At 38.6% G+C, this 27,450-nt stretch overlaps 3 protein-coding genes across 6 annotated transcripts in view; all 3 read left to right on the forward strand.

Moving 5' to 3' along the window:
* The first annotated feature begins 258 nt into the window (after window positions 1-258).
* slc39a8 (solute carrier family 39 member 8) lies at window positions 259-14,004 on the forward strand. The gene is made up of 8 exons (XM_067614660.1): window positions 259-929; window positions 2,186-2,348; window positions 6,030-6,199; window positions 6,382-6,504; window positions 8,399-8,569; window positions 9,850-10,057; window positions 11,345-11,529; window positions 12,498-14,004. The coding sequence occupies exons 1-8, from the start codon at window positions 705-707 to the stop codon at window positions 12,642-12,644; spliced, it is 1,392 nt and encodes a 463-aa protein (XP_067470761.1). The 5' UTR covers window positions 259-704; the 3' UTR covers window positions 12,645-14,004.
* A 1,481-nt stretch (window positions 14,005-15,485) lies between these two features.
* LOC137199929 (probable N-acetyltransferase CML1) lies at window positions 15,486-20,704 on the forward strand. The gene is made up of 2 exons (XM_067614543.1): window positions 15,486-15,804; window positions 19,051-20,704. The coding sequence occupies exon 2, from the start codon at window positions 19,060-19,062 to the stop codon at window positions 19,723-19,725; it is 666 nt and encodes a 221-aa protein (XP_067470644.1). The 5' UTR covers window positions 15,486-15,804; window positions 19,051-19,059; the 3' UTR covers window positions 19,726-20,704.
* Window positions 20,705-22,023: 1,319 nt separating this feature from the next.
* The window catches only part of dctn1b (dynactin 1b), a 46,091-nt gene continuing 40,664 nt past the window's right edge, over window positions 22,024-27,450 (forward strand). For all 4 annotated transcript variants that reach the window (XM_067615066.1, XM_067615067.1, XM_067615068.1 and 1 more), the window contains exon 1: window positions 22,024-22,171. The gene's annotated coding sequence lies outside the window, so the exon portion shown is untranslated. The remainder of the gene's footprint in view (window positions 22,172-27,450) is intronic.

A 27,450-nucleotide genomic window follows, 5' to 3' on the forward strand; every position in this document is an offset into this window, starting at 1 on the left:
TATCCTTTAATTTTACTGGGATCTTTATCATGCATCGATCATCAGCTGCCATTAGGAGGCGACAGAGACTCAAACACAACCGACTCACATGTTCTGATGTTTGTGATTTTTTTTTTTTTTCAACTTCCAGCTGTTTCATTATGAGTTCACGTGGACACAGCTGTAAATATTACACTGCTTGTGTTTTTTTCCTCCTCACACTATAACCTTTTGCACACACACTCTACTCTTCATTGTATGTGTGTGTGTGTGTGTGTGTGTGTGTGTGTGTGTGTGTGTTTGTATGTTAATGTGTGTGTGTTAATGTGTGTGTGTGTGAGCACGTTGCATACCAAATGAGAATGTCGGCCACAAAAGAAAGCATTGAAACAGTTGCTGCACGCGGTCGGTCACCTCCATGTTTTCCCTTCATGCCTCTGCAGGCTGATCTTTGAACCTGATCTACCTCTGATAGTCGTGATTGATCATTGAGAGTACATCAGAGAGGACTGCTGCTCCCAAAAAAAAAAAAAAAAGAAAAAAAAAAAAAAAGACCGTCAAGTCAGGCTGGAAGTAAACTCCAAAAACACATTTCTGCTCTGACTCTTCATGGATCTGGAAGCTCCGCGGATATAATGAATTTTGGCTCAAGTAAAAAGCTTTTAGAGGAGCAGAAGTAGCAGATTTATTTACCAGAGGAAACTTTTTATACTTTAAAAGCAGAGATGTGGCATTTTAGATGTTTTATTGGGTGCGCTTTGGTTTATATAGCAGCGTCCCAGAGTGTGAATGTGAGTGAACGGGATGGACAGAGGTTTCTAGAGAGCATTTTACGCTATTATGGTGAAAACAAATCCATCTCAACGGAGAATCTGGAGGATTTGCTGGTGTTGATCTCAGCCAGAAGACCTCCGTCAGTAACAGAAGAAAACCCGCTGGCAAACCAAGAGGTGAGATTATACACTAAACTGGAGAGTTTATATATTTAATGAAGAAAAAATTAAAACTTGTTTTTTTCTAATTTTCCACTTATTTTGTCGTCCTATATGCACTTTTATATCACAAATGTCTGAAATATATCTGTATTTATATCTGATTTACTTGCTATCTGTAGGCATTTATAGTTTAAAGGATACAGTAATGATATTTATTATGAATTTATTCTAATTATGCTGTAAAGTAGAGAGAAGTAGAGGTAGCAGTACTGTATAATGTTATCATGTAGCCTAATTCAAGGTAGAAATGTTTTTCAGTATACTGTCTGCATTATTGAATCTTAAATGCATTTTTTTACAACTATAAGCTAAAATTTTGAGCTGTAAAACAGAAAAACATGAAAGAAATATAAAAAATATCCATTAATGACTATGTATTTGATCAGATATACAGTGCTGCTTGAAAGTTTGTGAACTCTTTAGATTTTGCTGTATTTTTGTGTAAATATGACCTAAAATAAGTCCTAAAACTAGATAAAGGGAACCAAAATGAGACAAAAACCTCACATGTGTTCATTTATTTATCGAGGAAAATAATCCAAAGTTACATATTTGTGTGTTGGGAAAAGTATGTGAACCTCTAGGATTATCGGTTCATTTGAAGGGGAAATTAGAGTCCGGTGTTTCAATCAATGGGATGATAATCAGGTTCGAGTCGGGGAGGCTCGGCTTTATTTAAAGAAGAGAAATATGGCTCTTCACTATCAAAGTCTGAGCTTCACAACAACAGTTTGTGGAAGTGCGTCATGGCTTTTCGGGATCTTAGAAGAAGAGTTGTTGATGCTCATCAGGCTCGAAAGAGTTACAAAACCATACAGCTCACAACTTTAGCTTTTAGTTGTAATGCTTTTAAGATTCAATAATGCACACAATATATTGAAAAACATTTCTACCTTCAATTAAGCTATATGATAACATTATACTGTACTACTATGTATATAACTGGATATAGTTGTCTTCCAGTACTGTCTTACCCTCTACTTCTCTCAACATTACAGTGTAATTCATTATAAATATCATTACTGTATCCTGTTTTATCCACTGCCAATAATAACAATAATAAACACTTTATTTATATTGCACAACTCATAAAAAAGCTGTAATAAAAAGATTCAAAAACACACATAAAAGACAGATGCAAGACATAGGAACGTTAAAAACAGCAGAAAGGATTGTAGAGACAAATAAAACAACGTCTTCCTGCCCCTCAGTGTCCCTCAGCAGAGCAGATCTTGTCCCACTTCGGGTTCAGTAATGTCAGTCAGCTGACTGTGGGACATCTGGGGAGGATCTGTCCCGCTGTGTTGACCCAGGTGCTGCTGCCCTCCTGCCCCTTCACCGCCCCCAAAGCTCTGCCGCCTCTCGACTACACTGGTGAGTTGCTTCATTCCAGCGTTGCGTGCCTCGCCTCCCGGTTTATTTGTTAAGACCCCCGCAACTCAAATAATTCACGGTTCATGGAGGTTTGTTGCCTTGAAACAGGTCCGTCAGCACTTTCATCTACAGTGATACAAATACTGGAGATTGTTGAGCTGTTTTGTGGATGGGGGACGCTTTTTTCAAGGCAGTGGTTGCCAATTTGTTTTGCTTGTACACCCTTTAAAAAAAAAACACAAGAGGATGAAACTGGAAGCTGAGTGGCTGAAGGTTAATTTCATTCAGCTTTGAAGTCGAGGGTTCAAAACCGGCCTCAGTTTGTCAGAGGTCTTCCTTTTTCTCCGTCTCTGTTCATTTCATTCAATCCCCCAAAAACAAACAATACAGTATGGACATAATAACTTTTACTCGATTCATCGCTACATGAAGCAAAGACAGGAAACATAGTGATTAAAATGTTTTAATATATAAAAATACTTTGCTTGGACTAATAATTTGTGTCTGATGTGTTTTTTGGTTAACTAGTTTAAAACGCTAACATTTCACTGTATTTGCACTGGAGGCTTACACACTTGAGTAAATTGAATATTAGACACACATCATTCTGAACAGTGAAACTCAAACATGCAGCTGAAGGAACAAGAAGAAAAACACATTTTTGCATGTAGGGGGGACTTTAAATGAATCACTATGAGGTTGTTTTCTTTATCACGAGACTCAGCTTCAGCAGCACTGAAAAGGTTACTACATAGATTTGTAAAGTCAATAATCTGACTAACTATGTACACAGAAATCTAGTAATTTCCAGGTTATGTTAACCTTGGAAGTTTCCCAAAAGGTTTGGAAAAACATGTCTTAATATAGTTTAGATATGACGACACATTCCCTGTTATCTAACATTTCCTGATACCTCTTGTTACGAATGAATGAATATTTTAATCTGAAAGGTGCCCACGAGGGTTTATGAGACACTTCTTATATTTCCTACAGAGGCAACAAGAGCAAAACAAAAGGAAAGCATGCCGACATATGATAATGTCTAAACGTGTCAAACACATTATATCAGAAATAAACCTAATAAATCAAACATACAACACTCTCATACGTTGATGGTAAGCATCCTACAAAAACTGAAGGATGATTTTTGTCCACAGAAAATCTTGGAAGAGAATGGGATGTTTTAATCTGTGCAAAACAGAATAAACCACCTGTAGATTTTTAAAATGCTTCACTTTCCTGTAATCTGCTTTACTGTCAGCCAGTCAAGCATTTTGTCAGAGCAAGGACCAGTTTTACTTTTTAGTTTTTTTTAAATTTTGAAGTCCTAATTTCCTTTCTAAGATAAGAAAATATGAAAAAGCTTAGTTGGTTTGGATCTGGACCTTTGTCGCAGGTTATCTGTCACTCCTTCCTGTCCATCTCCGCTCTCGGCTGTGTTAACAAAGTCACAAACACATTCATCTGCTTCGGTGGAGCCATAATGATCCACAATGTCCTGGATTGACTCTCAGAGCCGCTGACCTCTCAGATAAACCGTCACACGCTCCTCCTCTGTGCTGTTACAGCCAACTGTGACTGTTGTTGTCCGGTGATGCTGCGCATGCTGTTTCCTCCTCTGGCCTTATCAACAGAATTTCTCTTCCTCAAATAAATACCGTGTCTATTATGTCGAGTTACGTGCCTGTTTGCATACTCTGCTGTAATAAATATAACAAAATGTAGGTTTTCAAGTTGCATCACAAAGCTATTTGGTAACACTTTACTGTAAGTTCCCGTCATCTTTATTATTTATAAGCAGTACATAAAGAGTTAATAAATGGTTTATAATCCTGTGAACTGGATGCTGATATATAAACAGTTGATGGGTCTCATGCAAGAAGCAGACGTTTGCTTGTATTCAAAAAACTCTCTTAACGGCTCATACTTGTCATAATTTGCTTGTTGCGGCCTGATGAATGTCACTTGTTTATGAGGAGATGTGTGTTCATTAGTTTCTGATCATTAGAATGATCATGCGACTTAAAATTGCCATATATGGCGACTTGTTCCGCAAGTTTCATTAATAAATTGTTACCAAAAAGTAAAAACAAGAATTTCACACTAAGAAAAGTATCAGTAACACAAATACTGAAAAATTCTGTACATTAATAAACTCTAAGAAATGTCTTATGAATATTTGCATAATAACATAACCTAATAACTACATTATAGTGTGTTATAAACATGTATTAAATGTTTACATACTAAACAAGGAGGGAACTTTAGATAGATTTAGTGATGTTGGTACTTTTAGCTCCCATAATAGCTGCTATAAGTTAGATATATTATACATATAGCACCACTGTATCTATTCCCTTGAGAATGAGAAAGTGTGTCCAAACTTCTGACTGGTACTCTATTAGGGGCTGATTTCATTAAAATATCATAGTTGAGCCAATGTTTATTCCGTTTATACATTCAAATGCTCATTAAGACAGCTGCACACTGACTGTTATCCATCCTACCTCAGTGATGTGTGTTTAACAATTACTGAACAATGAAAAGAGTGTGGTTTGCTAACGATGCTGAGGAGCAAACAATTCTTCACATTTCACTGAGTTTTCCCTGTAAATGTCCTCATACTGCTCTTATAAAAGGCAAAAGGTTTCTGTTGGAGTGAGCAGAACTTAGTTAGATGTGTTTTGTAGTTTGTCTTAATTTACTCAGAATACAATTTAAAGGACCAGTGTGTAGAATTTAGTGGCATCTAGCAGTGAGATTGCAGATTGTAACCAACTGTATACCCTTCACCCCCCCTTTCCAAGCGTGTAGGAGAATATACGGTGGCCACGAAACTCATGAAAGGCCCTCTCTAGAGCCAGTGTTTGGTTTGTCCCTTCTGGGCTGCTGTAGAAACATGGTGGACTCCATGTCAGAGGACCTGCTCCCTATGTAGATATAAAGGGCTCATTCTAATGCAACAAAAACACAACAATTCTTAGTTTCAGGTGATTATACACTAATTAAAACATACTTATGAATATTATATTCCATTTCTGCCAAGTCTGTTCTGCTAGATGCCACTAAATTCTACACACTGCACCTTTAAATGAGCTTTTCTGTAAGCAGTGAACTTAGATGTCTATCTAAAAACTGACGATTTGCTCCAATTTTAGCTTCTCAGGCAATAGTCAGTCTGGCTGGCTGTGCTGGTCTTTAGTTCCATGGTTGGGTTTAAGGTCTGCAAATATTGTTGAAGGAGGCAGCCTGAGAGGAAGAGCTGCCTCATAGCCGAAACTCAGGGATAAAAAGCCCTTTTGATACCTGAGGATCTCCAATATGGCCACCAGTGGTTGTCCTGCATGACCTGAAATTCTCTGCCATGTTTCATCTTAAACCCAATTAATCAAAGCTTTTACATTTGTTGTTTTAAACACATTCATAAGAGAATAATCCTCTGGTGATGTTTTTTTTTTTTTTTTTTTTTTTTTTACAGTTTTATAACAGTTTGCTTCCAATAAAGAGAAGAATAATTGGTACCAAGAATGATCAAAGAAAAAGCTGAACAGAAGAGAAATTCAGCATGACCTTAAACCAAAGCACAACGCTCTAAACATGTCACAAAAATCAGAAAAACAATGAAGTTATATTAATTAATGATGATGGCATAGTAACTGTTAATCCTTTCTTTCCTGGCAGTTTGGGGTTATGGGTTCCTGGCGGTCACTGTGATCAACTTGGCGTCTCTACTTGGTCTCCTGCTGATCCCCTTCACCAAGAAACCTTATTTCCCCAAAGTGCTGACCTACTTCATCGGCCTGGCCATCGGGACGCTCTTCTCCAACGCTGTGCTTCAGCTCATACCAGAGGTTTGTAAGAGAAGGGAACTGTTTAAGAAGAAGCCAGTCAAGAGGTCAAGAGATTCATGTACAACGTTTCAAAGATGTTTCAGTGCTTCATAAAGGACGTAAAAACAAAAACAGACATACATGTGGATCAGGAGGTGTTGTATACATGACTAACATTCTTCCATCTTTCTATTAATACACAGGCACTAGGTTTTGATCCCAAATCAGACAACTATGTGGCGAATGCAGTTGGAATATTTGGCGGGTTTTATCTCCTTTTCTTTATGGAGAAGATACTGAAAATGGCTCTTCGGGTCGAGAATGAGGTAAGGACAGTCTTGTTAGTGAGTTCATGAAGTGCAAAGCAATTTTTTTTTATTACAGAGATAACATTTATCACTTATTTTGACTTTTATAACTACCTAATGAATAGCCATGATTTATTGGCTAATTAAACAGCTAATTACTGACTACGATGAAGGTAATACCACTTCATGGGAGTCACGTTACATCATTCTATTTTAATCATGTTATAGAGGGCTCAGGGACACACATTGTGACTTTCAGAACATGAAAGATGTACAGTATTTGATAGCTTAGAATCCTTATATATTTAACTTTAAACTAAAACAGGTAATGAAACGAGGCAACAGCATAGATTTATAATGGCAGGGAATCAATTTGAAGAAAGCTGTCTGTGAAAGTCAACACAATAAAGCTGCATTAAAGTCAAAAAGTTTAGAGGAAATAAATTAAGCATGGATGTAAAATATGACAAACAATCTGCTAGTACCTGATGTTTCCAAAGTTGCGCCACCTTTTGATCTGACCTTTCGTTTCCTCGATTTACTCATTGAGTCACGACTACGTGCTTTTTTTTAGCCCTGCTAGCACGAAGCACGAAGAATGTTGGCCTGTCTGTCTTTCGGTCCGCTACTTTGGTCCAGTCTGAAATATACAACTATTTGATGGATTGTCTTGAAATTTCGCACTGACATTCATGGTTCTTAGAGGATGTATCACAGACTTTGGCGGTTGTCTGACTTTTCCACTAGCGGCACCTTGATGGTGACGATAGTGACTGTCTAAATCAGTATTGGATCGATTGCCATGAAATTTGGTGCAGACATTCATGTCCCTCTCAGGATGAATTCTAATGAACCTGTCCTCCTAAGAAAAATGGCACTATAGGTCGTAAGTTCAGCCGCCAAAAACAACCTACAGTTACATTTGAGTGACAGACGCCATCTAGTGGCCGTAGTAATTATGACCCGGGGAAGTGATGCAGTTCAGATGACGTCAATATAAGGTGACTTTCTTATTAGAAGGAGGCGGGTTGGGTGGATGGCTAGATAGTTAGTTACTGGTTGGTTGTACTTTAAGGAAGTACAACCAAGTTTCAAGTGATCATTTTAACCCAAACCATGATCTTTCCCTAACCCTAACCTGTGCTTAAACCTAACCAGACCTTAACCATAGTGTTGTCACATCATTAAACATAATTATTTTGTAAAAGTGATTTGTACCGGTTTTAGAAAGCAGCATATTACGCTGCTGTGGGTCGGTCTGGAGTACATGCATACCTGCAAAACGAATTTCTCCTCAACCTCACCTGTACTTTGTGTTTAGTTACTGCTATTTGGCAAATGTCAGCATGCTAGCACACTCAACAAAGATGATGAGCATGGTAAACATTACACCTGCTCGACATTATCACGTTAGCATTGCTGACAAAAAATCATTATCATTATTGATTATTGATTCATCAGGCATTTCAGGCATTTTGAAACGTAGCTATCTAATAAATTCACCACTGTGCTGACAGTGTGCATGAGTCGACTACATGCCTATCTGTTTAAAGGTGTGCAAAGACCACTTTTTTTTTAGCATGCTGTGTCAACTATACCTTGTTCCACATTCATTCAGTAACACATATTTCTATGTGGGTGCTGCCCAGTAACACCAGTTAATATGTTCTCTTGTAGGCAGGGAATGATGAAGTATAATAAAAGAGTAACTGGCACATTTTGAGAACTTAGCTGGATATTTTTGCATCTGTGTACTGCAGACTCAAAATAAAACAATTATCCACCCAGTCTACCAATTCATCAAACCTACACAGTGTTTCGTTCTTTCTATCAGCTGTTTCCATCCTCTTTGTCTTTCTGTTCTGCTACTCTCTGTTCTCTCCTCTGACTCCGCTGTCTCTCTTGTCTTTAGCATGGCCACAGCCACTTCACTCCTGCAGAGCAGCCTCAAGAAAACTCCCTCCACAATGGAGACATACCGGAGAAAAAGGACTCCATTGTTTTGACCAGCGTCAACACCATCGCCACAGACAAGAGCTGCCCGAACCCAGACCCTTCACATACAAATGTGATGTCTTCTCAGGTACCGGTGCACACTTGTGTTATTTAGAACAGTGTAATAAGTAGAGGCTGAGGAGTTGTGAAGCAACACTTTTATTTTACATTGAACTCTGCCTCATGGGATTGATTAACTCACACATGTCACATTAACCTACACAGCAATGCAACCTTGTACTCAATCGTGTATTATCTGATGAGTAGCTCAGTCTTCAGATAAGCTTGTAAAGACTGTGAGGAATCAGAGTAATCAATTATGTGCTTGATACAGATTTGCTGTCCACCACAATCCACTATCACAGGCACACCTACCAGGAATTCATCATGGGCTATAAACAAGATGACTCTAATATAGACGTCTTATGTAGTGAAACGGGTGTGAGTTACAGTGTGTGACATGAAAAAAGTGAAATCGTCAACAGAATTTAAAGAAGATGCAGTAACCGGAAAGTGGTGGTGTTTTATTGTGGCACGGATGCACTTCTTCTTTCATTTTTTTGATAAGCTCAGTTTTTGCTCAGAAGTCATTTACTGAGCTGTTATCAGTGACTCATGGCGATTAGAGCTGGCGTTAATGTTTAACAGTGAATTCTCTTGTGTCATATTGAGGAGTCCAGCTTTGTGGGGATCAAAATACTAAACAAACAGACAGGCTGGTGTCACAGAGGGATCAAGCAATGAACCAAGCCGAAGGCCTCAGATCCTTCCCCTCCTGGTAAATGCTGGAATTGTCTGACTCAAGCACAAAGACTCCTTGTTTGGTTGTGGCTAATAAAAGGGGCGTTTTGTCACCGCAGAGTATCTTCAACCGAGTCCCAAAGGCTCTGTTTATACCCGCCTGTTCTCAGGTTGCCCATTAGCAACACTTGTGCCATTATATTTGTCATTGAAGAGATCTGTTGCACATCCATTTAGGAAAAATATTTCCTGTGGTCTATCTTTCCGAATCTGTTGTGTTTTGTTAATTCGACCTATTAAGGTGGAAAATAAAAGAGTTTTGCCTGTGCAGTGATGTCTAAATTAAACATGTAGGGTTATAATCTAAACATTCGTAGCTTTACGGTTGTAATATTGACAGAGAAAATGTATTAACAAGGCACTGATGCCAAGAGTAAAATGTGATGCTTTTTTTTCTGGATGATTTGAACTTTGGGTTTTAAACATACAGATATCCTTGCATGTTATCTTTGTGAATCAATAAGTCCACATATGCCATTGTTTGCATTTGACTCCTCTTTGAAATAGTCAAACAGTAGCACGAGCCACGTGCCCACAAAATGTTTAATTCTTTTAAAACTCTTCCAGGACGTCCAGTCGTCCGGCGTGATGTGTTACTGGCTGCGTGGGCAACACATCAAAAGCATCAAGACGGTGGCGTGGATGATAACTCTGAGCGACGCACTGCACAACTTCATCGACGGCCTGGCTATCGGCGCCTCGTTCACAGTGTCGGTACTGACAGGGTTCAGTACGTCCACGGCCATAGTATGTGAGGAGTTTCCACATGAGCTGGGTGAGTGATAAGTAAACATCATCCATAATTCAACCCCAGTGGGCCCACTGGTAGGTCGGTCAGTACAAACTCAACACTGTGCAGCCAAACATTGTTCAAACTCACAGAACTTTATTGGAAATCATACTGGAGATCCCACAGTTTTATAAAGACACCAAACATTTCAAGCTGAATTTTGGGGAAATTTGTATAAGAAATGCTGCACATGATATCAAGAGCATTTCCATATGAAGGAATGGTGCAGTCTTGGGGTTTTTCATCTTATGGACTGAATATTTCCCTCATTATAAACATCACATATCTTCAATGAAGAGCTGGAACAACATGAATATGTATTTATATTCCAACCTTAAAGATACTAAAGGGGAAATTAGTAGAAGCAGGTTGTATCTCTTCACTTAAACTTAAATAGCTATTAAGAATCTTTATCGACCTCTACTGTAAAACTGCAGAACTGCATCAATACTGTATCTCTTGATATAGTGTGTCCCAACTCCATATGTTACACACTGACTGGCCTGAAACACCTGTAATGATATAGTCCTGTAGTAAATACTACATCTGTAAAGCTTATAAGTCTTAATATTTGTCAGAGAGGTGTTAATTCAACTCTATGGTCAGTTTTTATGTGTTATTTTATTATTGAACTAGGCAGCATTATATTGTGAGGTGTTTCTAATATGTTTGCTCCTCCATATATGAAAATCAGCCGGACGAAATATTAGAAACACCTTTAAATATAAAGCAATCCAATACAACAGCAGCACAGCCTCAAAACATATCATAGATTTGAATCAACAAAAACTAATGAAATATAAGTGTCAACAAAGACTTTTAAGTATTATTCATTGCAGGTCTGTTGTATTCAGTGTTTCATACCGGTGTCATTGCACAGGTTTTTCTTCTTTTCTGGTCACCTAAACATAATAAAGAATATTTTAATGTAGTCATCTTCTTCTTTTTTAGTTCAGAGAGTGAACAGACATGTCTAGTGAAAAGGGAATAATGTAAATGCCAGTATGAGAAGCTTCTACCTGTTAGAAATGTCAGTCGCCGCCTCGTAGCAGGATTCCCCATTATGTAGTGAAGTGAAAAGGCGGGTAGTGGAAGCACTTTTAAACAATTACTTTATAAACTTTTTTTTTTTTACAGACCACAAAGTCATCAATATCCTTCAGAAGTACAAGAGAGAGAAAAACACAAACTCATTGCTTTTTAGGTAATGTTAAAACCTCAGTTGCTCCCCCATTATTGTGTAAAAACGTATGTTTTTTTTTCCGTCTGCAGGTGACTTTGTGATCCTGCTGAACGCTGGTATGACCGTCCCACAAGCCATATTCTTCAACTTGCTGTCAGCAGTGTCGTGTTACGTCGGCCTCGTGCTCGGTATCCTGCTCGGGAGCAACTTTGCCCCCAACGCAATCTTTGCCATCGCAGGAGGAATGTTCCTGTATATTGCATTGGCAGACATGGTGAGTTAAACTGAGGACACTGTATCCAAATGGTTCTTTCTGTTCCTTTTTTGCGGTTGTGCAGTTGCTCACCTTTGTATCTAAAGGACAAGACTGGTGTTATTCTAGATTTTTCTTAATGTCACCAAATCAATACTTTCTCACTTCCCTACCCTTTCTGTGGCACTCAGCTGCAAGTCCATCGCTTCTTACTGAAGACAGAACTCTTTTAAAACTAAATTTCCCAAAACAGCTGGCCACTGTAGTTTTTAGTATTTGACATTCAAACTAGAGTGAATGGTGCATTTTCAGCCGTGGATTAATACACATATGGTGCTGTAGTGAATAATTTGGGGACTAGGAAAAAAGCTGTATTACTGTGTGTTCGGACACAAGGCAAGGCGAATGAAAATGTTTCAACTTGAGTGAAAAATTTCACAGAGCTCCATGAATCTATTTCTATCTATTATCTATTCATAAACATACAGAGACAAGAGAGAAAAGGAGAGAAGAGGACATTTTAGGGAAATAACAGAAAGAACTGGAGTCTCTGGTGATTTCTGAGTTCAGTCAGAAGCTGAACTGAAGATACTCCCACAGACAAACAATAAACACAAAAGGTCCAGCGGTCAAATCCACACAAATGAGGCAAGGCGAAAATTCGCTTTGCATTCTGTCTGAACAAACCTTTAGGCTTTGCCCTCACTGGCAATACTTGCTCCCATCAGACTGATCTGTATTTGTAACATGCAAAAACTCCCAGATTTGTCAATGTCGGCTATCACATGATGACTATGCAGACTTGTGGTCTTTTCTCCATATGTTGGAACAAAATATTGACTGTGGTCTCACAAAGCAACCAATTCACACTTCCTGCTTGTATATAATTACTTCCCGTAAAGTTGTCTGTTGAATAATAAGGCCAGTGAATGTCATATGTTAAAGGATTGTACATCAGACAGATATCTGATTGTCATTCTTCCTCTTAGTTTCCAGAGATGGACAACATAGCAAAGGAAGAGACACGAAGGTCTGCCAAGATAATCTTCTTCCTGATCCAGAATGCAGGCCTGCTCACCGGATTCGCCATCATACTGCTGATCACCATGTTTGCAGGGGAGATCAACCTGGGCTAGAAGGAAGGAGACAGAGAAACACAAACTGGAAAGAAAAGTAGTTATGAGCTGCTTCCGTTTCTGCTCACCGCTTGGCTGAGTGGGAAAGTGTTAAGTGAATGTTTTGTATAAACAAAACTAAATGTTTAAAGAAAAAATTATGCTTTTATTTTTTGACTATCAATATACACTGATCAGCCACAACATTAAAACCACTGACAGATGAAGTGAATAACATTGATTATCTTGTTACAATGGCACCTGTAAAGGGATTGGAAATATTAGACAGCAAGTGAAGTGAAGTTAAGGTGTTGGAAGCCGAAAAATGGGCAAGCGTAAGGATCTGAGCGATTTTTATAACAACGTCCCCAAAACGGCAGGTCTTGTGAGGTGTTCCCGGTATGCAGTGCTCAGTACCTACCCAAAGTAGTCCAAGGAAGGACAACTGGTGAATCGGTGACAGGGTCATGGGCTCCCAAGGAGCGAAGGTTAACCCATCTGGTCCGATACCACAGAAGAGCTGGTAGCACAAATTGCTGAAAAGGTTCATGCTGGCTATGATAGACAGGTGTCAGAACACACAGTGCATGGGCACTCTGACCGTTGCAGACCGGTCAGAGTGTCCATGCTGACCACTGTCCACCGCCAAAAGCGCCTACAATGGGCATGTGAGCAGCAGAACTGGACCATGGAGCAATGGGAGAAGGTGGCCTGCTCTTTACATCATTTGGACAGCCAGATGTGTGTGCATCATTTACCCGAGGAAGAGATGGCACCAGGATGCACTATAGGAAGAAGGCGAGCCAGCGGAGGCAGTGTGATGTGCTGGGCAATGTTCTGCTGGGAAACCTTGGGTCCTGGCATCTATGTGGATGTTACTTTGTACCACCTACCTAAACATTGTTGTAGACAAAGTACACCCCTTCGTGGCAACGGTATTCCCTGATGGCAGTGGCCTCTTTCAGCAAAATTCGTTCAGGAATGGTTTGAGAAACATGACAAAGAGTTCAAGTTATTGCCTTGGCCTCCAAATCCCCCAGATCTCAATCCGATCGAGCATCTGTGCGATGTGCTGGAATAACAAGTCCCATCCATGAAGGCCCCACCTTTCAACTTACAGAAGGATCTGCTGCTAACGTCGTGGTGCCAGATACCAGAGAACACTTTCAGAGGTCTTGTCCATGCCTCAACGGGTCCGAGCTGTTCTGGCAGCATGAGGGGGGACCTACACAATATTAGGCAGGTGGTTTTAATATAGTGGCTGATCGGTGTAGAGGAATGTTTACTTCATAAAAAGGGAAAATCTTTACAATCATTTGATGTATGAAATCTAGTCAAATTTGTTTTAAGGAGACAATAAATTATTTTTTCAGTCTTCATATATTGTGAAACACTCTACATTTATTCTAATTCATTGGTGCTGTAGTGTGAACTACCACAACGTGTGTTATTGTGACAACAGTTCATGTTTTGCCTGTAATGGCAGCAGTTTGTGACCTCTCTGACCTTCACTGTGTCCTTTTTTAAGGTTGCATAGCTGGGATTTTTTTTTTTGTCTGTATGTATTTTACTGCCAAATTTCAGACACTTATTAAGATAAGATTTTGATTAAACTTGTGGGACTCATGCATGTTACCCTTTTGCCCCTGTAGGAAAAAAATATAACAAAAAGTGACATGAACTTTGAGGAACTTTGTACCAAATTCAAATTACATAACCTGGCTATGTTTGTGCCAAACTGGTGCCTGTAAAAAGAGTTTTCATTTTTAGAATTATTTTTGCCTCAGGGTTTATTTACAGTACATTTATGGCCTCTGACACTGACTACATGACTAGTACAATTAACCAAAATGGGTTATCTTAAATACTAAAGACTATAGATAAAACCTTAACAGTAATGCTAATGGAGCAATAATATTTTTGCATTTTTCAGGAGGGTTCTTGGACCTTTGACCTATTTACCCTACAGCTTTTACTGTGTTTTGTCTCTTTGTGTGCAAACTGCTTTCTTTTGTAAATACAGCCAACAAATTTGACTTGATATTTCTATACAAAACAGCTGGAAATTTGCAGAATCTCTCTATTGTTTTTTAGTTTTTTTAATTAGTTATTCAAATATAACCATAGGTAACAATAGGCTATTTTCATGACATGCATTGTGTTGTGTGGAGATCATATTTTATAAAATGTTAAATTCTACAGTGTACTGTAGGGCAGTGGTTCACAACATGGGCATTGAAGCAGCCACAAGGAGTCACGAGGAATCTGATGGGTCACAAGATTATGATGTCAAAACAGGAAAATGAGAAACAAACAAAAAAATGACAACAACTTTCTGTACACAAAACTATGTTTATTTAAATGTTGCTTTACTGTCAGTATTTCTTTTGTGAATTACTGGTAAATTTCACCGTATTGGGTTTTAAAAAATATTAAAATAAAACAGAAAAACGGGAAGAAATCCCTTTTTGGTTGAAGTGGTCACAACCGGCAGACATACAACTGGTGACGAGGAGTCGCTAGTAAACATTTGGTTTGTTTTAAGGGGTCACAAACTAAAAAGGTTGGGAAACACTAATTAAACAACTGGCTAAGTAAATACTGTCTTATTTCTACAGGGTAACAGCAAAAACTTAACTGTCAGTTTAACTACAGACACAGTGCCAGTCCCTATTCAGTCATGCAGAGTTACATCATTATAATATGAAGCTTCAGAGTGGGGATTTTTTTGACTTTCCATAAACACAAATTCATACAGACAGTTCAGCATGTGGCAGGAAACCTACATCAAACAGGAAGTTGTACAAGCCGCGTTCAGGTGACATCGTACACACCGTATTTATCTGCATCTATGGTAAAACTACGAGCAGCCGAGAAGGAAAAACACTTCACATGAGCTTCCTAAGTGTCATTAATTTTTCACGGTCACGATAGCTTCCACTTTCAACAAAACGGTGGCAAAATGGCAGCAATCACATAAAAAAGAAAATCTCTCAGTAAAACCAATACGAGAATCACTTGATTTTTAGTTTTCCCATCCTGACGACATTACGTGAACGCACCATAGCCGAGCTGAGGAAGTAGAGAGGACACAACATAATGAGAGGATTCTGACTTCCTAGCATCATTGCTGCTTTCAGCAAATTCAGACTCCGCTTTCAAGCTCCTCAAGCTAAAACAGGTATGTCGTTATTGTTTATTTCCAGTTTTACGCCTTCAGGGCTAATTGGACTCAAATGTTTGGCAGCTTTGCGAGGCTAGCACTGATGCTAGCTGCTGTTAGCTCATTCTAATCATCGTGTACATTATCCTAAAGGACACAGGGACTTTATGATCATCTGAATTAAACGTTTCGCGATTTTTAGGTCAAGTAGTTTACAAGGTTAGCTTGACTAACGTTGCAGTTAAAACCGTTAAAACTGATTGTCACGTGACTGGCACTGATTTTGCAGTTAATTAGTTGCTAGTTTTAGGGTCATTGTGATCAGAGGTGAAACTGTCTTCACCAATGTACCATGTAGAAATAATCCTTCATGGTGTGTTTACTGTAAGTTATTGGTTCCTTTGTGACCTTTCCAGAGTGTTTATTTATACAGACATGAATGTGTCATAAGTGGAAAAATTTGCTCCACAAAGTTTCACCTAAAGGACAAGTACAGAGGTCTTCAGGTGTGTCTGAAAACAACAGTTAGTAGCTCAAATTAACAATGAAACAGTTTTTTCTTGCTGTAATCAAGCCTCTTGTTCACACTTGCCATCAGAAGATCCCCTCATAATACACTTGGAATGTGAGTGATGGGAGACAAAATCCACAGTCCTCCTTCTGTGCAGAAATGTATTTAAAAGTTTATCTGAAGCTAATATGAAGCTTCAAACGTCAAAATGAGACAAATCAAGTAGACATTTTTCAACGTTACAGTCTTTTTAGTGCCAAAGTCCCTCTTTGTTACTACACTTCCACCGCAGCTCAACAGGGAAACACTATCTGAGGAAACACAAAGAGGAAATTTGATGCTAAAAGAGACTGTAAATGTGTCAGATATCCACTTGATACGACTAACTCAGACTGCTGAAACCTCATATAAGCTTCACATCTACTTTAAAATGCATTTTTGCACAAAACGACTGCGTGGACACACTGTGGATTTTGGCCTCCATCACTTACATTGAAAGCACATTTGAAGGGGCTCTTTTAACAGCCAGTATGAACAGGAGGAATGATTACAGCCAGGAAAACCTCCTTCAGTGTTCATATGGGCACCTGACCTTTGTGAACCTTTCCTTTTAAGTAGAATACACAAAACCACACAATCCTCTACAAGTAAAAGCCCTACATTTATTAAGTATTGTATAGGATGTAAAAGGTAATAATAACAGTATCAAGCATTATTACAGTTAAAAACAGGTGTAGGCTATCTTTCAGACTGACTGTTTATGTGTGATTTTATGATTTACTTACTGCCCCTACTGTTGGGTACTTTAAACTATAGCAATAAGAGACAAACAATAATAAACATGTAGTGGTGGATATTTGTTTTTTAACATAATTATTTTTTTCTTGTGAGGAACCCCTAAATGTATTTGTTCAAGTATTGTAACCATGATATTTATTGAACAGGACATTTTACAGTTGAAAGGTAACTTGTGCTCTCTGGTGGACAAACTATGTAATGTAATGTTTCTTTTCTGTAATCCATAGGTCCTTTTCAGTGGTGAAAGAAGTGTTAAAATCTTTTACTTCAGTAAAAGTAGCAATAACACAGTGTAGAAATTACAGGTAGAAAAAAAACTTTTTACTTATGTAAAAGTGCTACGGCTGCAACTAATTATTATTTTCATTGTGAATTATTTTCTTGATGAATCGATTAGGTGATTGGTCCATAAATGTCAGAAAATGGTGAAAAATGTCGATCATTGTTTTCCAGAGCTTAAGATGACGTCTTCAAATGTTTTCTTTTGTCCGGACCAACAATCCACAACCTAAAGATATTCAGTTTACTGTCAAAGAGACTAAAGAAACCAGAAAATATTCACATCTGAGAAGCTGGAATCAGAGAATTTGGACTTCTTTTCTTAAAAAATGATTCAAAATGATTAATCGATTATCAAAATATCTGTTTATTTATTTTTTATTTATCTACTACCATATTTAATGTGATAGTTTGAAACTAATCGACTAATCGTTGCAGCTCTAAAAAGTACATAAGTTCTAGTATCAAATTACACCTAAAGTACCACCACTATGCAGTATGGCACATTTCAGAATAATGTATATTATATAGAGCTGTATATTAATTGATTAGTTGGTCGACAGAAAATTGATTGGCAACTATTATGATAATCATTTAATCGTTTCAGTCATTTCTCAAGCAAAAGTGCCAGAAATTCTCTGCTTCCAGCCTCTTAAATGCAGTGATTTTCTGTGTTTCTTGATTAACCTTTCATATGACAATAAATTCAATGTGTATTGAATGTTAGTCAGAAAATCAAGATAATTGAACACATCACTGCATCCTATGAAAAATTATAATGTCATTTTTTCACTATTTTTCTAACATTTTGCTAACTAAATGATTAATTGATTAATAAATGATAAATTGTTAATTGCAGCCTTGATATTATATTACTGGAATATAATTATTGATGCATCACTGTGGCAGCTGGTAACGGTCGTGGTCATTTTAAATACTTTATATACTGCCTGGTATCTGATCTGATCTATAAACTTATAATCTGATATTTGGCATTTCTGATATATCACAAGTTATCAGAGCCCAATTTATAGCCTTCAAATTTTTTAATTAGTTGTACCAGCAACCTAAATACCTCAGTTTATCATAAATTATATTTTGTGTAGAAAATGAAAGCAACTTGACTTTTGTAAAGCTGTAATCAGTAAATGTTTAGTATTTTTACTTGATACATAACATAATGATTCCTCTGACATCAGAATGATAGATTGAAGTAACAAAATGATAATTCAGTATGAACACAGCTTGTGATAAGATACAGAGACAAGCTTCAACACTAGAGATGCAACTAACAACTATTGTCATCATCAGTTAACCTCTCGTCCAAGATGACATCTTCAAATGTCTTGTTTTGTCCGACCAACAGTCCAAAAACTCAAAGATATTATGTTTACTATCATATTTGACAAAGAAATGATCACATTTGAGCAGCTGGAAGCAGCAAATAAGTGGCGTTGTTATTTTAAAACATGAATGAAAATGATTATTCTGTTATTAAAATAGTTACAGATTAATTTTCTATCGACTTATTGATTAATCAACTAATCGTTGCAGCTCTATTCAACACACTGTGACGCTGGAAAGGAATAAGATGACAGAGAACGTGATTGCATGCAAACTGATGTAAGTAGTTTGTCACCTCTCACAGTTTGACCTCTTGTTGTGTTGATAAGCAGAGCTGAGCCATGGCTAATATCCAGATCCGGAAATATCGGGAGGATGATGCGGAGGCCGTGAAGGAGATCTTCACCCTGGGGATGAGCGAACACGTGCCTTCGTCCTTCATGCACCTTCTGAAACAGCCTCTGACCCAGATGGTGCTCATGTGCATGTTCTGCGCCCTCATGACCAGCTCCAAATCCTTCCTGCTGCCCATCCTGGCCGTCACCCTCGTCCTGGCCGGCTCCCGGCAGTTCGTCGTCTACATGTTCAACAGATACATCGAAACCTCCCTCAAGAAGGACCTCAACAACATCACCGACACCTACCTGAAGCAGAAGGACTCGTGTTTTTGGGTGGCTGAAAGCGAGGGTCAGGTGGTCGGCACGGTGGCTTGCCTTCCTACCGAAAACGCGCCTGAGTGCTTGGAGCTGAAACGCATGTCCGTGCGCCGCAGCCACCGCGGGATGGGCATCGCTAAGACTCTGTGTCGGACAGTGACGGAGTTTACTCGTGACAGAGGTTACACAGCCGTCGTCCTGTACACCTCTGTGGTCCAGACTGACGCTCAGAAGCTGTATGAGCACATGGGCTACGAGAAGATAAGAGAGTTTGTTGTTCCTGAACTCGTGGCTAGAATCATGAACTTCACTCTGTTTGAGTACAGATTGTATATACGGAGAGATGAGTAGTCTGACACCGTCACACACAACACAACGACTGTAACATTTCATGATCATCCATCCAGTTTCTATGATTTCCCAGTATGCATTTAAGCCAACCGAACACTCAGGACAGATCAGAGACCTGCACCACGAAGCGAGTTCAACTTAGTCTGGCTCTCTTTGGGTGAGCTGGCTTCACTGAGCCTAACATTGGCCGTCCCAGATAACCGGTATCACGAAGCTGGCTATCAACTGGCTCAGTCAAGTCTGGGTTTTACTATCCAGCTACGAGCGCTTCATGGTCATGTGAAAGCAGCTAATCTCAGTGTGTGGATTATTTTTCTAGCAGCCTAAAAGACAACAGAAGGTTTCGTTTTAACTCCAATTATCATCACAAAGTCACCTTGTTATGTTCTAAACTGCAGTGATGGAATCAGAGTTAACTTTGCACAATTAAAATGCTGTGTTTAGTGTGTTTTAGATAATTAATTATGTCTCAATTTTGTTAGAAGCTCAGTTTTAAAACCGGAGTGGAAATCCTTATCGGGATCCTGTAGGAATGATGACTCCTTTTTTTTCCAGTGATCTGATTGGTCAGTAGTCTGGGTGTTAAGTTGTGAAGTTGTGTCCAGAGCAGGTTAGCTGTTTGACATAGGTTACCATGGTGATTTATCTCCATTAAAAATGAGCCAGCTGCGTGATACCGGAGTTAAGCCCAAAGATAATTGGTTAACAAACTGATGTCGCTTGGTGGTTCAGGCCTCAGATGACAGGACCCACATGAAGCTATGCATGTTTTCTCGTTACAGACAGATCGATCGTTCATTATCATGGTCTCAACAGACTTTTTGTGTTTTATTTTTTATAGTTGAATACATGTAATATTAGAGTAGAAAAATCATCTATACTGTTTCTCTTGATTAAAACATATTTAAATTAATTTCATTATTTAATTTTGAAAGTTATTTCATTCATGTCCACACTACAATAAATTGATAGATCTGAACTTTCCCCTGTGATTTTTTTTTTTTTGTCGCATTGCTTTTTAGTATTATTGTTCTGTGATCAGTTATGAGATAATGTTACAATAGAAGTAACTCTGTGAAGAAGCTTGAGATAAGATGGAAGTCTGGTAAAAACATCACCTGAGTGTACAAATCCTCTTCTACTCTCAATTATGATTTGTCTTTACTCAGATGTTCCACAGTATCGCCCACTGACATACTTGACATGCTCTTGTAAAGTTTACTTCACCTGTTCATCTAAATATATACACACATCCTCAGTTCCTTTTCTTTCTGCTGGTGAGTTTGAATATAATCTATATATCCAGGGCAGTGTGTTTGCTGTGTGTGTGTGTGTGCACAGGTGCACTGAGACAGACCTGCGGGTAGTTTGTAATGTCAGAGAAAAGGTTGTAGCCACAGAGTGAAACACCCTGCCTGGAGGAGATGGAGATATTGATAGCTTTGGGTGTTACTGAGGTGTTGTGTTTGCATACAGGATGCTTCACCGTTAATGACTTTGTTCCAGACTGATGCCCACAGACTGCGTTTTTCTCTGGTGGTTGTTTTTTTCTTTGCAAATCTTTCAGTGTCGTATTAAATTTGAGATTTAAATCTGGACACAGGTACACAAAGTTTCAGCTGTGGATACATGAGTACTCAGGTTGATTAGTCCCTTCATTTCCACAGTGGATTTTGTGTCCTCCTTTCTTTTCCTTTGGGTTTTTTGTGAATATTTAAATTTACACATTTTCCTTGGCTGATTATCATTATAATGTAGATTATTTTCTTGATTAATCAATTAGTTGTTTGGTCCATAAAATGTCACAAAATGGTGAAAAGTGAAGTTGATATTCAGTTTACTGTCATAGAAAACAAGAGAAGACAAATTCATATTTGAGTAGCTGGAACCAGAGAATGTGGAAATTGTTTTCTTAAAAAATGACTCAAAATAATTAATCACTTGTCAAAAATAGTTGGTGATTAATTTAATAGGTTGCAACTAATTGATTAATTGACTAATCATTGCACCTCTGGTTTTACATAATTAATTAATCTTTGTAGTAGAACCCGGCTACTTGGAAAAAGAAGACATGAGATTTTTTGAGGAACTTCCCTTTATATACAAAGTCTCTTTAAATAAAAATAAATTACAAAAAAAGGACATAGAAAAATATAATCTCACAATCAAAATATAATCAAAAATGCATAGTTTTAATTCTGTGTCAGTCTATATATTTTAAACATTGCCAGCTACTGTACATACAGGTGAATACAGTATAATATTTGACATGTTTATAGTCTGAAGCTGAAGTGTTACCGGGCCCCACAGTGTCTGTCAGGCGGGATGGGACAGGCAGCAGCCCGGACACCTCAGGACGGACGAGTCCGGTCAGACCTCCATGGATGGATGTAGCCTGTCAGGGACGAAGCTGAGCGGTTAGCCGGATCTTTTTGGACACAAACAGGTAAGATTTAGCGCACATTTGTCATCCAGACGGTAGGGGTTGAATTCAGAACAAATATTCACACCTGTTTTGAAATATATATGTGTGTGTCTTGTTGAAATAAAATCGAAAAGTGAGGTTTTTATTGAGAAAGCCGACCGAAGCTAACGGCTACTCATGCTAGCAGCCGGTCAGGGAGTGTCCAACTGACAGCTGTCACATATCAGCCTTAAAAGAGACGTTTGTAACCGCAGTTACGGCTGTTAAAATGAAATAATATGAACATTAAAACCACTCATTTTGTTGTCATGACCATTACTGATATTTAATGAGCTGTGGTTGGTGATAATGGAGGCATGTGTGTGTGGATCCAGAGAGCCAAAAAAAGAAATCCTAATGGTGGGACGATTAGCTAGGCTGGATTCCCGTTTAAATTGATTAATCTCTAATCCAGATTGTTTTTCCTAATTTCTTGTTCAATTTGGTTAATTTATCGAGTGAGAAAATGTCTTGTGAGGCTGCTGCCACACCCATGCTGTGATTTATTCTGATTCCCAGCAGACATAACCGTTAAAACAATAGTCTCATTTATCTTAATTTGGATTTATACCTTTGCTCTTTGTGTGAATTAAATTAATGAAATAATAACATCCAAGTCTTAGAGGCACTAGGATGTATTTGAAGAGATGGTTCCTGGGTTTTGAACTCACTAGATGGCACCACATTTCACATTTAACATTTCAATATTACGTTATTTTGAGCCATATATATTTATAGTTATTACTATCTGGATATTTCCTTGACCATGCAGTTAAATCAGGCCCTTTGATACACACTGCAGTGAAGTATCTGCCCCTGTTTTCTATGGATGACCTTCTTTTCCTGAATGCATTTCACTGTGAAGACACAAGGCCTGAATATTATTAGGATGCGCGTAGTGAAGAGGAACCTCCACATATACAGTAAATATATCAGTAGTGTTGTTAAACTATTGTAAGTAAGGCTGTAACTAGTAAATGTTTTCATTATCAATTCATCCACTGGTTCTTTCTTCAGTTAATTAATTAGTTGTAGGAAACATGGCTGCAACGATTGGTCCATCAACAGAAAATTGATTGCCAGCTATTTTGATAATTAATTATTTGTTTTGAGTGGTTTTTTAAGAAAAAAAAGCCAAATTCTCTGGTTCCAGCTCCCTAAATGTGAATATTTTCTGGTTTCTTTAGACTTCTATAGAGCAAACTGAATATCTCTGGGTTGTTGACTGTTGACATTTTTGGTGGCATCTTGGGCTTCGAGAAAACAATGATTGACATTTGTCACCATTTTCTGACATTTTATGGACAAAAAACTAATCTATTAATTGAGGAAAGAATGGACAGATTAATCAATAATGAAAATAGGCTAATCGTTAGTTGCAGCCCTATTAGGAAATGTTGTGTTGTTTGTCTGTTTTGTCTTTTTGTATAGCCCAAAACCCAAATATATTTAATTTACAATGATATAAAACAGAGAAAAACAGCAACTGCTATCATTTAAGAATCTATAACCTGCAAATGTTTGTTGCTTTTGCTTGTATAAAACAATTAAAAGTGCAGTTGTGTAGAAATTAGTAGCATCTAGTGGAACAGACTTGGCACAAATTGAATATAATATTCATAAGTATGTTTTAATTAGTGTATAATCACCTGAAAATAAGAATCATTGTGTTTTCTTTACCCTAGAATGAGCCCTTTATAGCCACTTAGAGAGCAGGTGTTCTTCTACAGAGCAATCTGCAACTTCACCACTAGATGCCACTAAATCCTACATACTGGTCCTTTAAACAACCAGTGGATTATCAAAAATGTTGCCAATTAATTTTCTGTTTTTTGACTAGTCAATAAAATTGTTTCAACTCTAGTTATAATTCTAGTTTTACCATGGAATATCAAATTGATATAGGAGACATGAATATAATATCTATCTATCTATCTATCTATCTATCTATCTATTTATCTATTTATCTATCTATCTATCTATCCATCTAAATAAATAAGTAAAATGAACTTCTCTTTTGGTTGTACTAGACATACTTAGCATATTTATGAAATCTTAACCACTACATTACCATCACTTCCATCAAAGCATGTATAGTATGACATATTTAAACTTAAACATCTTTAAACTTTAACATCAAATCAACTTAAGTGACTCACGCATGTGAATTACTGAAGTAACATCATAATGAAACCAGTGCTTAAAGCGTTAAATTAGTCAAGTAGATGGAAATTAATTAATTGCCAGTTTAAATAATCAACAATCTAGATAATTATAATAAATGTTTGCCTGTTATTACCAACAGTGATGGAGAGTCGCTTGATTTTTGTATTGATAAGCTGACTTATTTGGTTTTTTATTGTTATAAATCAGATAAATTAACCAATTAAAAGAAATCACTTTGGGATCTGGTAGCTCACCTGAGGCATTCATTTGATTTTTTATATAAAATAAACAAAACACTAATCACTGACGTAATTACTGAAGGGGTGAAAAAAATCCGACTTAACAGATTAGTGGATGATGACATTATTTGCAGCCTTAAATTAAACCCTCGGTCCCTGCAGACGTAGCGATGAAATCTCTACTTTAACGACATAATGATGATACCTTAATGAATCCTGACACAGCAGTTTGTATTTTAATCCGTCACATATATGTACGCACAATTACCTAGATTTCTCTTACATGCGCCAAACTTCATTGATATGTCCTCTACATAGTATTAAACATCTTTTATCATCATCTTTACCTTGTGTGACGAGGTGGATCTGTTCCTCCTGGACCGGTAGAGCGACTGAGGTGCAGTAAAATCCCCCCGTGTGTCACCTCTGTCCATGCAGCCGTCCTGTGCGCCGGTCTGAACAGGCTCGCAGCAGCAGACGCTGTTCAGCTGAGCCGGTGACGTTTATTTCGATGCCATTGTCCTTATCTTCTGTTCGGAGGCAACCCTTTGATTTTGGCTGTCTGCTGGTTGTGTCATTATTGTTTCTCCGGCGGGAGACGAGGCCCCCTCCTCTCCCCTTCCTACCACAGATTGACAACACCCCCCTTTTGGTTCTGCCTTCGTCATTTGCATAAAACGGTGCAAAGAGACTGCAGAGGTTTATTTTGTGTCCCTAAACATCCCCAACTGTCCATAACTCTCTCACGACTGAAATGTAACCCTTTATATTGTATATTTGGCTGCTTTCTAGACTTAATATCACTCCTACTGTCATTATAACTAAACTGTATGTTTAGGATAACATTAAGCCTACAAACAGTATAAATTGTTGTCCTGGTTTGGCTTTATGAGATGCGTTATTCGGCTGGGGAAATATCTACCCCCCTCCTGAAAGCTGGGTTCCTTTTGTTCAACTGCGGAAATGCATACTCTTACAACATCTCTCATCAGCCCTTTAAGCTGGAAGCTTTTAAACAGAAACCCTGCAGCGTTTGCTTCCATTGCAAAAAGATGACAACACAGGAATAGAGAGGAGCGACAGTGAAAAAGCCCCAGCCATGCAGTTAGCTGATAAAAGAGAGTTAATCCTCACTCTGCGATGGGCCAGAACATCAGGCCCAGCCCTAATGCAATCTGCTAGCTTTTGCTTACAGTGTGCTGCATTACAGAGCATCACCTGGGCCTTTTGTGTCCAATCACAATGAAACTGAGTTGAACTGGTTCACCTTCACCAGGTTGGAAAAAAAAAAAAAAGCATTCTGCCTGTGTTTTGCATTTTTAAGTGCTAGGCTCGATGTATTTTTTTTTTCTTCCTCCCAGCGCTCAAGCTTTTAGCAGCAGAAAGAAAATGAAGCACTTTTTTTTGAAGACGGGTGACAGTTGTCTGACACAGCCTGCAGTGCAGCGAGAGCAGAATTTGATATGAAGTGTCACCGGCCTCTTTTACAGTATTTCTTTTTTTTCTTTTTTTTTGCTGATTTTATTGACTGATTGTTTTTATCTTTAATGATTATGTAGCAGCAACACACTTTAATTATTTGTCTTATCAAGACTTAAAGGATAGGTTCACAATTTTTGATGTCTGTCTTAAAACAATAGTCAGGTGTCCATATGAACATTGAAGGAGGTTTTCCTTGCTGTAATCATTCCTCCTGTTCATACTGGCTGTTAAAAGATCCTCTTCAAATGTGCTTTCAGTGTAAGTGATGGAGGCCAAAATCCACAGTGTGTCCACACAGTTATTTAGTGCAAAAATGCATTTAAATGTTTATCTGAAGCTTATATGAGGCTTCAGCAGAGTTAGTCATATCAAGTGGATTTCTGCCACATTTACAGTCTTTTTTTTAGCATAAAATTATGGCAAGAAAAACCTATTTCAATGTTAATTTGAGCACCTGACTATTGTTTTAAGACAGGTTTGAAAACTTGTGAACCTGTCCTTTTAAAGTGTTGTTTGATCAGCCACAGGGGAGTCCTGAAGTAGTCGAAAACAGCTCCAAACCTCTGCAGCATGCCAAATTAGGAGGACATGCATGAGAGTAATGACTGGCAAGTTTATTTTGAGAGGTGTATTTGCAGGCTTTAGGACCCAGCACCTTTCTCTGGGCCTAACCACCCTCCCTCCTGCAGAAGCCAGCACAGACACTAGCGCAGCGCAGTGCTGCCGCTCAGCTGATGCACTCACAGCAGACCGAGGCTGCCTGTTTTTTCCCCCTCTTCGCTCTGCTGTTTTCCTCTCGTCCATTCATCGGAGGGGTGGACCGTCCGCCCCTCGCAAACTTCCTGACAGAGCCGAGTTCCCCCGCTGGCTTTCCCCCCTGCGACCGGCGGAGAGGAGAGGAGGGTAGGGGAGTTTTGTGAGCTCGGGCTGCGCTGTGAGGATCAGGAGAGGGATGGTGTGATTCTGTAAAGAGACAGAGTGAAAAGAGAGAGAGAGAGAGTCTCCGGCAGCATCACCGAAAACCCCCCCACCCCTCTCCTCGACCCCCTTCTGTCTGGCCGACGCTCAACCCAATAACACTCTCCTTCAGTCAAGACAGGCAGTTTGTGGGGGGGGGCTCGGCGACAAGGAAACATGTCACAGACTAGGAGGAACACGTACACCCGGGTGAGTGTGTGTGTTAGGTGTTTATACATCTCAGATATGTGAATGAATGGGCCAGACTGTGGCGTTCGTCCCAATTGGTGCGCCATTGTTTCTGTTACGTCTGCTTGATTTGTTTCCCTCTGTCATCTGCTCCTCGTCGATTTCTACTTTGAATAGAAGGGTTTCGAATCCATTTCAGGGCTGCATTCCCCGTGTCTCAACTGTCGC

The sequence above is a fragment of the Thunnus thynnus genome, chromosome 16 (genome assembly GCF_963924715.1).
Source record: "Thunnus thynnus chromosome 16, fThuThy2.1, whole genome shotgun sequence".
NCBI classification, from domain to species: domain Eukaryota; kingdom Metazoa; phylum Chordata; class Actinopteri; order Scombriformes; family Scombridae; genus Thunnus; species Thunnus thynnus.

Coding starts and splice junctions, on each gene's coding strand:
- slc39a8 (XM_067614660.1), top strand. CDS start 705: ATGTGGCATTTTAGATGTTTTATTGGGTGCGCTTTGGTTTATATAGCA. Junction 930..2,185: donor ACCCGCTGGCAAACCAAGAG/GTGAGATTATAC, acceptor CCTGCCCCTCAG/TGTCCCTCAGCAGAGCAGAT. Junction 6,200..6,381: donor TGCTTCAGCTCATACCAGAG/GTTTGTAAGAGA, acceptor ATTAATACACAG/GCACTAGGTTTTGATCCCAA.
- LOC137199929 (XM_067614543.1), top strand. CDS start 19,060: ATGGCTAATATCCAGATCCGGAAATATCGGGAGGATGATGCGGAGGCC.